This window comes from Halichoerus grypus, chromosome 9, assembly GCF_964656455.1.
Source record: "Halichoerus grypus chromosome 9, mHalGry1.hap1.1, whole genome shotgun sequence".
Lineage (NCBI taxonomy): Eukaryota > Metazoa > Chordata > Mammalia > Carnivora > Phocidae > Halichoerus > Halichoerus grypus.
The window spans coordinates 106919267-106932965 of NC_135720.1; the positions used below are offsets into that span (position 1 = coordinate 106919267).

General features: G+C 46.2%; 1 protein-coding gene across 3 annotated transcripts in view; it reads left to right on the plus strand.

Moving 5' to 3' along the window:
* The window catches only part of MED20 (mediator complex subunit 20), a 174495-nt gene that overhangs the window by 101625 nt on the left and 59171 nt on the right, over positions 1-13699 (plus strand). The window contains exons 1-4 of one of the 3 annotated variants that reach the window (XR_013441263.1): positions 30-176; positions 2568-2722; positions 7913-8166; positions 10281-10786. Coding sequence is in view for 2 of the 3 variants with exons in the window: in XM_036102069.2 (XP_035957962.1) it covers positions 163-176; positions 2568-2722; positions 7913-8166; positions 10281-10496 (639 nt within the window). In the remaining variant the exon portion in view is untranslated. Of the gene's footprint in view, positions 1-29; positions 177-2567; positions 2723-7912; positions 8167-10280; positions 12152-13699 lie in introns of those variants that run through there. The other 2 variants (XM_036102069.2, XM_078055337.1) reach the window with 2 other exon arrangements.

Consider the following 13699-nt stretch of genomic DNA (forward strand, 5'->3'; position numbering starts at 1 on the left):
CTGTTCCTCGTGGGCGCGTCGACTGGACGCTCTGTTTTTACGTCATTTCCGCAGCACCTCCCTCGGCAGAAGCTTGCGTTAGGAGGGGATTCACTTAGTGTGGGCGGCCGGAGAACACTGTGGTTCAACTGTTTGTTCCTGCCACCCTCCTGGCCCGATACCATGGGAGTGACTTGGTAGGACAGCAAGGGACTTTGTGGGGCGGCGCTTGGGGTCGGGAAGGGCCCTCGGAGCCTGGAGTATACCCGGGAGGAGGCTCGGGACCAGGGTCCGCGGTCCCCCACGAGCTGAGCAAGATGTCTTCGGAGTGTGTGGGTGAGGGAGACACTGTGAGGGCTGTGGATTCTCTGGGCTTGTTTGCTCGAAGATGCTCCCAGTCCTGGAAGGCGGCAGGTGAAAGGTTTTGTCCCAGGAGCCCATCGGTGGTTGTGTACCTCCTTCCTTTTTCTTCCCAGGAGGCCATCGGGCTGCCCGGGGTGTGGAACTTAAGGGTTGGAAATAGGATGCCCGGAGTAGGACCCAACCTGCAGGTGGGGCTAGAGGGGGTGCAGGATAGGCAACGAGGAAACCATCTTTTTTTAGGTTTTTCTCCTGCCCCTCCCTACAGCCACCTAATGCAGTTAGACCAGCCCGTGTCTGGTTCTGGTGTGGCCGTTTTAAGTTCTCAGTCTGGGGGGGGGAGGGGGAAAGAAGCTGTTGGAAGTTAGGTTGGGGTTCAGGCACGTCACCTCTTCAGAATCCGTTTCCTACTATGTTTAATTATATGGTTGGTCTAGTTTCTATGGACTTTTAATCTCTAACATGATATAAGTAGGGTGGCAGAGAAAGATATGGCCTAATGCTCTTGGGGGCATGAGTTCCAAAATGCTAGATTTCAGATTTTTTTTTTTTTTGCTTTGTTTTGAATATTGGCAAATATTAGCATGTTTCCAGTCAGAGAGGGCTGGAGGCTAGGATATCCTGAAGTCAGTGGCTGGAGCCTGTGGGAACTACTCTTTCTGGTAGCTCGGGTTCGTGTAGGCTTGTCTGTTACTGCACCTTTGTTTTGTACTGTGGATATCATGAGCCTTTTCTAAGTCTTCTAGTGTAAGGGGGATGTGTGAGGGATGGAATGAAAAGTTTGTAGCATAGAGCCTTGGAACCCTGGAAGCCCCTGTTCTTTCAGTAGAAGACAGAGAGAGGGAATGGGCTGTCAGTCTGTTTGGGACCCTTATCAAGTTTTTCACACTCCTGGGGCTTCTGACCCCTGTAACATCAGTTTAGGGATTCTCTTATTTTTCTCAATAAGGCACATCATCTCATTGCTCATGAGTGTGTTTTCTGATGGAGAGTAGTGACAATTTTTAGCAACAGCAGGGCTCCCATTTTTATACCTTCATGTAGTTGATCTTAAAGTAATGCAGTGTCTTCCAAAATTCAGTAACATATGGTTTTTATATAGCTAGGTACCATCTGTAGTAGTTATTAATGTTTTCTTTTGAATCTATTTATTTTCCCTAAAAACATTTTAACAGGCAGCTATGTCTCTAGGGTAGAAATCTAGTATAGTGGATAAGAACACAGACATGGAGCCAGCCTGCCTGGCTTCGAATCTTGACTATACCACACCAAGCTCTGTGACCTTATGCGAGTCACTCAACCCCTCTGTACTTAAGTTTTTTCATTTGTAGCAAGGAGATAAATAATAGCTCATCTTATAGGGCTGTTGTGAGGGTTCAAAGAGTTCATTTGTCTAAAGGCCTTTGGACACTGCCTGGCACATGGTTGATGCCTAATGATTGTGATCTACTACTCTGAAGGGGAAGCCAGTTTCACTTACCATAGAAGGAAATCTTTTATTTCATTGTTTTGTTTTATTCTTGTACATACTGTTGCCTCTAGTTCCTAAAGATTATAAACTTGAGACTTGCTTTCTTTTTGATCCTAGGGCTGTTGAATACAATTTTCCGCATTGACGAAATGTTCTATAACACCATTGTCTAATACACTAGCCTTCAGTCACATGTGGCTGTTGAGTCTTTGAAATGTGGGTGGTGCAGCTGAGGAGTTGAGTTGTTAATTTAACTTGTTTTATTAGTTTAAGTGTAAATAGCCACGTGTGGCTTGTGGCTGCTGTACTGGACAGCACACATTCAAAGTGTTCGAGAAATGGTAAAAACATATTAACCCCAAATTGAGAATTTCCCGATAGAGTCAGAACTGAAGGAATCACAAAGGACATCCCTTTCTCATATGACTCAATGTTATGAATTGCTCAGCCTCTGTACCACTTAAAACCTTCTCTTGAACATTGGCACACATGTCCCGCTTGGGAAACACTGGTGTGATAGATAGGAAGTTCACTACACTGATGTGAGTGTCCTGAGATCTGTGTTCTAGTTCTTAGTGGAGCTCTCAGGAACTGTGAGCCTCTATTTCCTCGTCTTTAAAATGAGAGAGAGGGTCAGGGTAGGTGGTCTCTAAGGTAACTCCTGGCCCTGGAGAGCTGTGATTCTGTGGGTAAATGAGTGGCTCAGTGAGTGTACATGTGTCTCCGGATACTGATGATTTGGTCCTCTCCCTTCCAGTGTGTCCCAGATGCCTGTGGCTGAGGGCAAGAGTGTCCAGCAGACGGTGGAGCTCCTCACCCGGAAGTTGGAGATGCTTGGGGCAGAGAAGCAAGGAACATTTTGCGTGGATTGTGAGACCTACCACACAGCTGCCTCCACTCTTGGCAGCCAAGGTCAGTGAGATGGGTCTGCAGGATGGCTGGAACCTCACTTGGAGTTGATTGACATTCATGTTCATTGAAATCTTTATGCTCTTTTGCTAAGGGTGGTATTCTTGAACATGTGGCAGATGTTTCTGAATTCATTAAATCTCAGTCCTTCATCTCTTAGACTGGGCCGATGCCTTAGTCTTTCTGCACTTTGCACTTTAAAGCTGTGTTTCTCGGGGGATTGGTCACTGGCTAACTGCATCTAAGCATCTGGGTTACTTGTTAAAGGTGCAGAGTCCTGGGGCGCCTGTGTGCCTCAGTTGATTAAGCATCCGACTCTTGATTTCGGCTCAGGTCATGATCTCAGGGTCCTGGGATCAAGTCCCGCGTTGGGCTCCATGCTCAGCACAGCATCTGCTTAGGATTCTTTCTCCCTTTCCCTTTGCCCCTTCCCCCGTTCTCACTCTCTATTCTCTCTCTCTCAAATAAATAAATAAAATCTTAAAAAATAAAGGTGCAAAGTCTCAGCTCTCCTTACCGCCTGACTGGTGCTACAAGCCCCGTAATTATACTTCCGCCAGCTCCCTTGATGATCTTTATGCACTCTTAAGTTTGAGAGAGACTCCTTTTAGGCCCAGAAGTCTATGATTCTTTCACAGCTTTAGAGTTTTTAGAACTTTGTGCAGAAGGGCTTTCAGATTCCTACACCTAGCCAGTAGCCTTAGATACCTCATTGTATGACCTTGACCATTGAATCAACTTTTGTTTCAAATATATTGAGATGGGCTGTGGATGATGGTGGTAGGGAGGCAAAAAGAATCTTTTTTTTTTTCTTCAAATTTTTATTTAAATTCTAGTTAGTTAACATATAGTGTAATATTGGTCTCAGGAGTAGAATTCAGTGATTCGTCATTTACATATAACACTGGGTGCTCACCACCCATTTAGCCCCCCACCCACCTCCCTTCATCAACCCTGTTTGTTCTCTGTTGTTCAGTGTCTTTTATGGTTTGCTTCCCTCTCTCTCTTTTTTCCCTCTCCCATATGTTCAACTGTTTTGTTTCTTAAATTCTACATCTGAGTGACATCATGGTATTTGTCTTTCTCTGACTGACTTACTTCACTTAGCATAATACACTCTAGTTCTATCCACGTCTTTGCAAATGGCAAAATTTTTCTTTTTGATGGCAGGGTAATATTCCATTATATATTTATATAATATATATAGATGTATTAGATGTATAAGTTGTATATATATATAGACACGTTAGGTATATAGATCATAGATACACATGTATATTTCTCTAACATTTTCTTTGTCCATGCATCAGCCAATGGACATTTGGGCTCTTTCCATAATTTGGCTATTGTTGATAATGCTGCTGTAAACATCAGGATGCATGTACCCCTTCGAATCTGTATTTTTGTATCCTTTCGATAAATACCTAGTAGTGCAAGTGCTGGGTCGTAGGGTAGTTTCTTTTCTTAAATTCTTGAGAAACCTCCATATTGTCTTCCAGAGTGGCTGCACCAGTTTGCAATCCCACCAACAGTGTGAGAGGGTTCCCCTTTCTCCACATCCTCACCAACATCTGTTGTTTCCCATGTTTAGAGAACCTTTGAATATGAGTTAGAGAACCTGGGTTCTCTTAGTCTTGGCTCTGTAGTAATTTGACCTAGGACAGTTCTAAAGCACAGTGATGAAGAGGCTAGATCATGGAACCAGAGAACTAAGTCCTGGTCACATACTAACTGTCACTTAGGGAAGGCCCACAACCTATGACCGTTCCTATGCCAGTCATTTGCCTATTTCCCCGTAGATCCATTCCCCATACCTGCCCTGCAGACAACATTTGCCAGGCGCCCTTTTAGTCACCTTTGGCCAGTGAGGGGCAGTGGGGAATTTTAGAGGCCCGAAGCAAGGGAGAGCACAGGATCTCCTCCTCTCCTGCTTTGGGTGGTGTCTCCGGCTGTGACTGTGGTCTCTTCCTTGGTTTTAGCTCCTGCTGGGTGCCCCTCGTGCCTCGCTCTAATGACAGCACATCCTCTCTTTTTCCTTCCAGCCTTTTGGGTGGTAGTAGCTCCCTGTACTGCTAATATTTGAGCGGCCTCACCATTTGTTTGGTTTTCGGTTTTTCCAACCCTGGTATTTCGTTCCCTGTATTAAATCCCTTTTAATGAAACTATTTGCTACGGGGTCTGTTTCTATACCTTCCTAGGACAGTTCTGTCATTTGCAAAATGAAAATATCATAGTACTGATCCCCTAGTGTTTTGCTCATTAAATAAGTTACTATGTGCAAAGCACTTAGAGCTGAGGTGGTTGTGTAGTAAGTATTTAATAAATAAGAGCTCTACCGAGTTTCACCATCAGTAAAATCACAGGGTTACCATTACTTGTGCCTTCAGTAGGAATCAGAAGAGAGAACAGTTATGAAAGCATTTGGAAAACAAAACATTTGTGCACAGGTATAAGATGGCGTACCGTATCTGTGAAACTACCTGTTGTAGGCTCTGTTTTCCTGATCTGACCTTTACTTTTTAAGGAGCTACAGTCTAGTTGGGGAGAGGACACATTCGCAGCGACCAGGGGTTGGAATGGAAGGAGCAATAAACTTGAGGTCAGAAGGCCCGGATTGGAGTTCCAGTTCTGCTCCTTACTGGCTCTGTGCCTTTAGATCACAAGTTCTCACATGGACCAGCATTAACATCACCCCGAGAGCTCATTAACACAGATTGCTGGGCCCCTCCCAGACTTTTCCACTCAGGAAGTGTGGGCTGGGGCAGAGAATCCGCATTTCCACCAAGTGCCCAGGTGGTGGTGCTGCTGCTGCCCGTCCCGAACCCTATAGGCTTCATTTTCCTTGTCTGTAAAAGGGGGGACAGTAATACTGGTTCTGCTTGCTTCACAAGTTTGTGCCAATACAGAGATACTTTTTTTTTTTTTTAAGATTTTATTTATTTATTTGTGAGAGATAGCACAAGCTGGGGGAGAGAAAGAGGGAGAAGCAGACTCCCTGCTGAGCAGGGAGCTCGATGCGGGGCTCAGTCCCAGGACCCCGAGATCATGACCTGAGCCAAAGCAGATGCTTAGCCAACTGAGCCACCCAGGCGTGCCCAAAGATACTTTATTTTGATTTTAAAAATACTATTGTCTGTAAACAACTGGTAGTGCCTTCTTCATTAAAAAAAACCTTAGTTGACTTTCAAAGTATTTTCAAGATGGTAAGAACACCTACAGACTCCTATGGTATGAATTAAATAATTACAGTGAGTTTGCACAAGAACAGAATGACAGATCAGCTTTGGATGTCTTTTTTTTTTTTGGAAGGTTGAAATATTTTGCGCTGGGTTTAGCAGGAGGTGAAAGGTACCCATTGGCAGCAAGCGGTCAGGAGGGATGTGAGGAGAGGTTGGTGCAGAGCCTGTTGAGTTCTGGAAGTGGCAGCAGAGTGGAGGCCTGTGTAGAGGTCTCTCCGCCCTATCTCCTCTTTTCCATTGTTAAACTCTCATTCTTTTTTTTTTTTTTTTAAGATTTTATTTATTTGACAGAGACACACAGTAAGAGAGGGAACACAAGCAGGGGGAGTGGGAGAGGGAGAAGCAGGCTTCCCGCGGAGCAGGGAGCCCGATGCGGGGCTTGATCCCAGGACCCTGGGATCATGACCTGAGCCGAAGGCAGACGCTTAACGACTGAGCCACCCAGGCGCCCCTGTTAAACTCTTATTCTTGCCTAGAATATCTTTTCTTCTCTGTGTGGCTGAACTCTACCCTCTCTTCGTATCATAGTTCAGGTCCTGCTTTCTCCATGAAAGTTTTTCCTGCTGACTCTTGCACACTTTGATCTCTTTCTGCTCTGGTCTTTTTTCCTTCCAAGAAGATTTCTGGTCTGTCCCACGTAAGCACTTTGGTCTTACTGTCTCTTTAAAAGTTTTTCACCTGTCTTTATTTTTCTTTCTTAAAGATTTTTATTTATTTATTTGAGAGAGAGAGAGAAAGAACAGTAGGGAGGGGCAGAGGAGGAGAGAGAGAAAGAGAGAGAAGCAGACTCCCACCTGAGCAGGAAGCCTGACGCGGGACCCCTCACCTGTCTTTAATGAGAGCATCAGCTTCCTGAGGCCAGGCGCTAAGTCCTCTACTTGCACGCCTCTTAAACTCTAGCACAATATTGGGGATAGTTAAGTCCTTAATAAATATTTTATAGTTAAGTCTTAATAAATACTTGGGATTGTGGTAGTCTATCCCTTAATTCTTGTAGTGTATGAGAGGGCGATCTTGCTTTCCATTTTCAGTTGACCAAATATATGTAGCTTTCCTTTCTTCTTGCAGAAAATCTCTAGTAGTGGGGCGCCTGGGTGACTCAGTCGTTAAACGTCTGCCTTTGGCTCAGGTCATGATCCCGGGGTCCTGGGATCGAGCCCTGCATTGGGCTCCCTGCTCGGCGGGGAGCCTGCTTCTCCCTCTCCCACTCCCCCTGCTTGTGTTCCCTCTCTCTCTGTTTCTCTCTTTCTCAAATAAATAAATAAAGTCTTTAAAAAAAAACCTCTAGTAGTAATCAACGAGAAAACTCATTTCTCAGAGACCGGAAGGGGTAGACTGGGGCTTGAAACTAGACCTTCTGATTCCAGATCTTGAGTCCTTTCTGTGAATGTGCTGATTGCTTCCCAAGTCAGCTGATACATTAAAGTACTCCAAGGGTTCGGGTGCTTGGGTGGCTCAGTTGGTTAAGTGTCTGCCTTTGGCTCAGGTCATGATCCCAGGGTGCTGGGATTGAGTCCCACATCTGGCTCCCTGCTCAGCGAGGAGTCTGCTTCTCCCTCTACTGTTCCCCCCTGCTTGTGTGCACGTGCGCGCTCTCTCTCTCTCTAATAAATAAATAAAATCTTTTTTTCTAAAGATCTTCCTAATTTGTCACCAACAGCCGTGTATGAGCCCATCACTCAACTTAAGAACTAAACTGTTACCAGTGCTATTGGAGTTCCCTTGTGCTCCTCACATTTTCTGTAGAGCAGGGTTTTACTACATGCTGCCTTGCCTGCCGTTCTTCTCCCTTCCTCTTTGGAAAAGACTGTTGGTGAGGGGATTCCCCCCACATCGCCCTCCAAGATGGCTGAGGTAATGGCAGATTGCCATCTGGCCATGTTCCCCACATTTGACTCTATTCTGGGGTTTGCGGAGGAAGATCTTGATGCTGATAGAATCTCTGTCTCTGCAGGTCAGGCTGGGAAGCTGATGTATGTGATGCACAACTCAGAGTACCCTCTGAGCTGCTTCGCTCTCTTTGAGAATGGCCCTTGGCTTATTGCCGACACCAACTTCGATGTGCTCATGGTGAAGCTCAAGGGCTTTTTCCAGAGTGCCAAGGCCAGCAAGATTGAGACCCGGGGTACCCGTTACCAGTACTGTGACTTCCTAGTGAAGGTGGGCACAGTCACCATGGGGCCCAGCGCCCGAGGCATCTCTGTAGAGGTAAGACCTTGGAGAAACAGGAGCAGTATGTGCTGAAGGGCTGCTCAGCAGAGGGCTCTGCAGATTTTCTCACCCCTCTGAATGCAAACAGTTGTTTATGCCTTCATCATCCCTGTCTCCAGGGCATGTGTGCTCCCTTGTCCCTGCATCTTTTACCCTTTCTTTAATCATTCAGGTTCTGGCCCAGGGTGGGAATGGGAAGCTGGGGTCACAACAGGTAGAAAGCTTAAGAAGGCTGACTTGCTGGAGAAGGGAAGGGATAGTCAAGGGCAGAAGGTAATTGTGATGTGGAGGGACTGGTCACCCATCACAAGGACTGGAGCAGACCAGGGCAACTTTTTGTGCAGGTAACTTTTGGGAGGTGGGCCCTAAATAGTGTGTCTACATCCCTTTCCCTAGTACACCTTAAGATAGGTCTCAGAGGTTGTGTAGCAAGATGAGCCTTTCCTTTTGACATGCTGTCGACTTCTTTCGTGGTGGAAAGAGGTGTGTGTGGTGACTTCATCTCTGAGGTATATATTGGAAACCACAAAGAGGGAGTGTGGCAGTAGCTGGCTTTGGGACCAGTGAAATTCCTCAATCTACCATGTGCCCAGCACTGTGTGAGATTTAAAAAAAAAAATAGGTGACCTACAGGGCCTGCCTTTTGAACACGTAGGATTTAGTAAGCGAGCGAAGCTGAAACACACAAACTGTTTTTGAAGTCAGTCCGTAAGACGTTCCGAGGCACATTGCTCTGGGGATTCAGGCCAGTGAGAGCACTGGTGACTTTGAGGATGGGGATGCTTTCTTCTGGAGTAGCATGTAAAGAGGGACTTAAAATGTAGAGATGTGGGGCGCCTGGGTGGCTCAGTTGTTAAGCGTCTGCCTTCAGCTCAGGTCATGATCCCAAGGTCCTGGGATCGAGCCCCGCATCAGGCTCCCTGCTCCGTGGGAGGCCTGCTTCTCCCTCTCCCACTCCCCCTGCTTGTGTTCCCTCTCTCGCTGTCTCTCTCTCTGTCAAATAAATAAATAAAATCTTTAAAAAAAAAAAAATGTAGAGATGTGGGGATAGATAAGCCCCACTAAGCATTCCAGGTAGAGAAAAGGGCCTTAGCGGTAAATTACTTCTCTGAAACTGCTGGGACCTTTGGGACCAAGATTTCCTGACCCCTTTTGGCTTGTGATACACCTTGCATTTGCTGAGACCCACTGGGAACCCACTGTCTGCTTATCCTAAATGTTTCCGTCTTTGTAGTACAAATATATCCCAGCTCCTTCTTAACGTGTTTCTCCTTACGCTTACTAATTATTTTTCCTGCCATCTTTCCAGTGAAAAACCAGGAGAAAGGAATGAGAAAGTCTTTTTTTTTTTTTTTTTTTAAAGATTTATTTATTTATTTATTTGAGAGAGAGAGAGAATGAGAGAGCAAGCACATGAGAGGGGGGAGGGTCAGAGGGAGAAGCAGACTCCCTGCCGAGCAGGGAGCCCGATGCGGGACTCGATCCAGGGACTCCAGGATCATGACCTGAGCCGAAGGCAGTCGCTTAACCAACTGAGCCACCCAGGCGCCCAGGAATGAGAAAGTCTTAAGATGTATCTCCTTTTGACCCCTGGCACATTGGTTGGGAAATTACTTCTTAGGGTCAGTTGGGGTCTTTTGTGGGGGTAATGTTTGGTCTTAAAGAGACTTAAGAGCATATGTGTCTATTTTGCCCCCTATGGACACACACACACACACATAGATACATATACACTCTTACCTTCTGTTGTTCATTTTCTCTCAGAATTTTCCTGAGCTCTCCTTGGATCTTCATGCAGCATAGCAGGACTATACCATTCTGAGATCATCAAAGGGGGCCTGTGTCTGTCTCTGGGTCTTGTGGGTTGGGGCTGTAGGTTGATAAGTCCCAAGATGAGAATGTGAGAGATGCCTGAAGGGAATGATGCTGGGTATGTGGAATCCCTAGTGTTTGGCTTGAGTATTTTCCTGTGGAGCAACATTGTGTTAGAAGGTGTGTGTCTTTGGCTTGTGGTTGGAGAAGATGGGAGCAGGGGGCAAGAGGTGCAAGAGAAGCAGAAGACCTTGTCCTTGCCCTCACTCACCCTTGTTCTCTGTTCTTTTGGTCCCCAGGTGGAGTATGGCCCCTGTGTGGTAGCTAGCGACTGCTGGAGCCTGCTGCTCGAGTTCCTACAGAGCTTTCTAGGCAGCCACACGCCAGGGGCTCCCGCAGCATTTGGGAACAGACACGATGCCATCTATGGCCCGGCAGACACCATGATCCAATACATGGAACTCTTCAATAAGATCCGCAAGCAGCAGCAGGTGCCGGTGGCTGGGATTCGTTAGTGACTGGCAACTGCCTGGCTGAGCTCTGTCACCAGGGGGACTGCGCCGGAGGAGCAGGGGCTGCACCCTGAGGCCCCTGGACCCCAGAAACCCAGGGCACACATGGAGGCTTCTCTCCGTCTTCCCAGCTGTGACTTTTGTTCTGGGGATCTGGACTCCCCTCCCCTGACCCTCACACACAGCTCCCCAGCAGCTGCTTCACCCTACGCCTTACTGGACTTGGCCTGTTCTCAAGAATGGTAATTATGAAGAGTGGAGAAGTGTGGAGCTTTCCTGCTTTAGGGGAAAAGGTAGGACAGGCCTGCCTAGTGTTGGTGGGAAAGCAATCTGTATCTCCAACTACTGAGGATTTGGCTTAGGTCCACGGTGGATGGACTGGGCTGGGCTGGGCTGGGCTGTAATAAAGGCCTCTTCCTCTACTCCAGGGATGCAGGTGGGCTTCTCCTGGAGAAGGAGTAGGAGGCATAACTTGGTGTGATGGCTATCATTTCCTGACCTGTTTGCTGAAGTGAACTGTGAGTTGACTTTTCTAGGATGTTGCCGGAATCCTTTGGAGTCTCCCTCTGGCATCTTTCCATTCTGTTGTGAATGAGGTTAAGCCAGAGGCTAAGCTGCTGTAACAAAGAGAACCTAAAGTACAGTGGCTCCTGGTAGAAGTTTATCCTTCTCTCTTCTAATAGTACAGATATTATCACATGGTCTGGGGTAGATTTAACTGTACAAGGTCACCAGGACCTCGGTTTCCTTCTGTCTTGTTCAGCCAACCCTGGGGTGTTACCTTGTCCACAAGGTCAAAGCAGACTCATCAGCTCCATGTCTACAATACACTGGGGAAAGAGAGAGCAAAGCAGTTTCTTTTTAAAGGATATGACCTGGAGTCACTCAAATCAGTATGGTCACACTTTGCTGAAAGGGATGCTGGGACATAGAGCCTCTTGCTTGGGTGGCCATGGGTCCAGTTAAAACTCAGGGGCTTCTGTGACTAAAAGATAAAGGAGAATGTGGGGGCCCAGTAAGGGGCCTCTGCTACATGGAGCTCAATGGATATGCCCAGGAGGGCTCTTTGTTGTTATTTTGCAGAGCACCCCCTGTAACAAAGCTATTTGTTTGTGAATTGCATTGGGATAGGGCAGGTGCTAGAGCCACTTGTGAGTTTCGCTGGCTTAGTCACACTGGGCAGTCAGTTCCGCACCCCTTGCCTAAGGGTTCACAGCTTCCTGAGCTCTTGGTCCTCATCTCATTTGAGCCTCTAAGCTGCTCATTGGACTTATGTCGCCTGCTCACCTGACTCCGGCTGCAGAAATGTTCAGCCGGGCTAACATTGATATATACAGGCAGGGATGGTCTGAGGAAACACGTTAATGTACTTTACTACAGACTTGTCCTCAAGGATACCGTCCCTCACTGAAGGTACCTCAGAGAAATTAGTTTCAGATCTAATGCCTCTGCAACAGGAATCAGGAGGCGATCATGTTTCCCTTGTAGCTTTGGCTGGCAGGAAGCTCAGGTTAACTCTAACTGTAGGACCTGCCGGCTGCACTTTTTGTTTTCCTTTGCCCCTGGCTTTTTTGTTTGGTTCTTTGTTCTGTTTTTGCTTTTTTAAATTGAGGTGTGTTTTAGATGTCATTTACAGACAATAAAATGCATAGATTTTATGTTTTTGGCCTTCTGATTTATATTTGCTCTTGTCCAGCTTTATCTGTTTGTATTTTTCTGTAGGCTCCCTCAAATCTTTTGTGAGACGAGACAGCATTTTGAATATAATGTATTCTTGAAAATATATAGAGATTGAGTGTGGTAAATACGATTCTAGATGTATGCATTTTAGGGAGGGATTCTGTGTTCTAAAAACTAAAGAAGAATATAAACTCCCTAACTATCGTTTGCCTTTCAGACACAATCTTGGCTCATACATTTCCAGCATTCTTCACTTTTGTTTTTTCCCTTATTTCAAGCACACATTTAACCAACGTTAAGTCCAGTGGGCACCAGATCAGTCTTTATGAACTACCCCTGTCCTTTGCGTCAATTAAAGAAAATTTATCCCTAAAAAAGGCAGGTAACGCAATACATTTCTTCATTTAACAAATATGGCTCCACTAGCGAAGTTGCCCAAACTGAGCTGGTAACTAGTGAGGAAGGTCCAGAGGTCATCTAGCTTTTGTGTGCAAGTCAGAATGGGACTTCACAGAGTTGTTTAGGATTGTCAGTGTATCATTTTTGAAAGTTCAGGTTGAATGAAAGCTTAGAAGCATTGGTATAAATTTAAGGAAAAAAGGGCGTGGTGATCTCATTTTATAAATGAAAACTTAAACACGGTTAGTTAATGGAGATGCCATATGTTTGGGTTTAAATCTGATGTTTTCCCTTCTACACTAGACTTGCCTTCCTACGCTTTCCCCCTCTTCCCATCTGTAGCCACCCCCAAAAGAGCAGAAACTGGGAAATTCTAAGACCCTGCTAACATGTCATCTTGGTGGGCACCTTTGTCAGAGCCACATAGAAATCTGCCAGTGTCGACTGTCAGAGCTCTGCAGGGCAACTGTAGGACTCATCTAGTCTTCCTTTACTGGGAGATGGGGGAGGTGGGGGTTCCCACAGAGGTCATGCTGAGAGAGGAGGCCGCAGTTGAGACCAAACTTCAGGCTCAGGACACCTGGCTACCAGCATATGTCTAAGTGTGGCACCTGGGCCTCTGTGCAGTGCCAGGTGATTTTAGGTGGAGTGTGGAAAACACTTATATTAATACTTACGTCTTACTCTAATGTATATTAGAAAAAAGCAGAACTAGCACTTTATTCCTTAGGATGAGGGTAAGTTTTTAAGGAAGAGTCCATTTACAAGAACTATTAAGTTCTTGCACAAAGGATACCTGCAGATGGCAAAATCTGGGACGGCAGAAGGCAAATGCTGGGATTTGGGGAACCCTGTATTCCACCTGTGTCTAGCCCATCACTTGTAACCATTTGTGGTTCCTGCTCTGGCTATGCTTTCCTCCTGTCTCCTGTACTCTTGTGATTCTCTGTACTCCTGTTCCTAGGCTGCCTCCTGCTTGCTTGCCTCAGATCTTGAGTACCAGGTGGTCAGTCACATTTCCCCGGCCCTCTGTTGGTGTCCCTGCTCCTCTGAAGGAATACTTAGAGACTGACCACTCCTCTCCACCACCAGGTCAGCCCCAACCCAGTGTGTCCAGTATTCAGTCA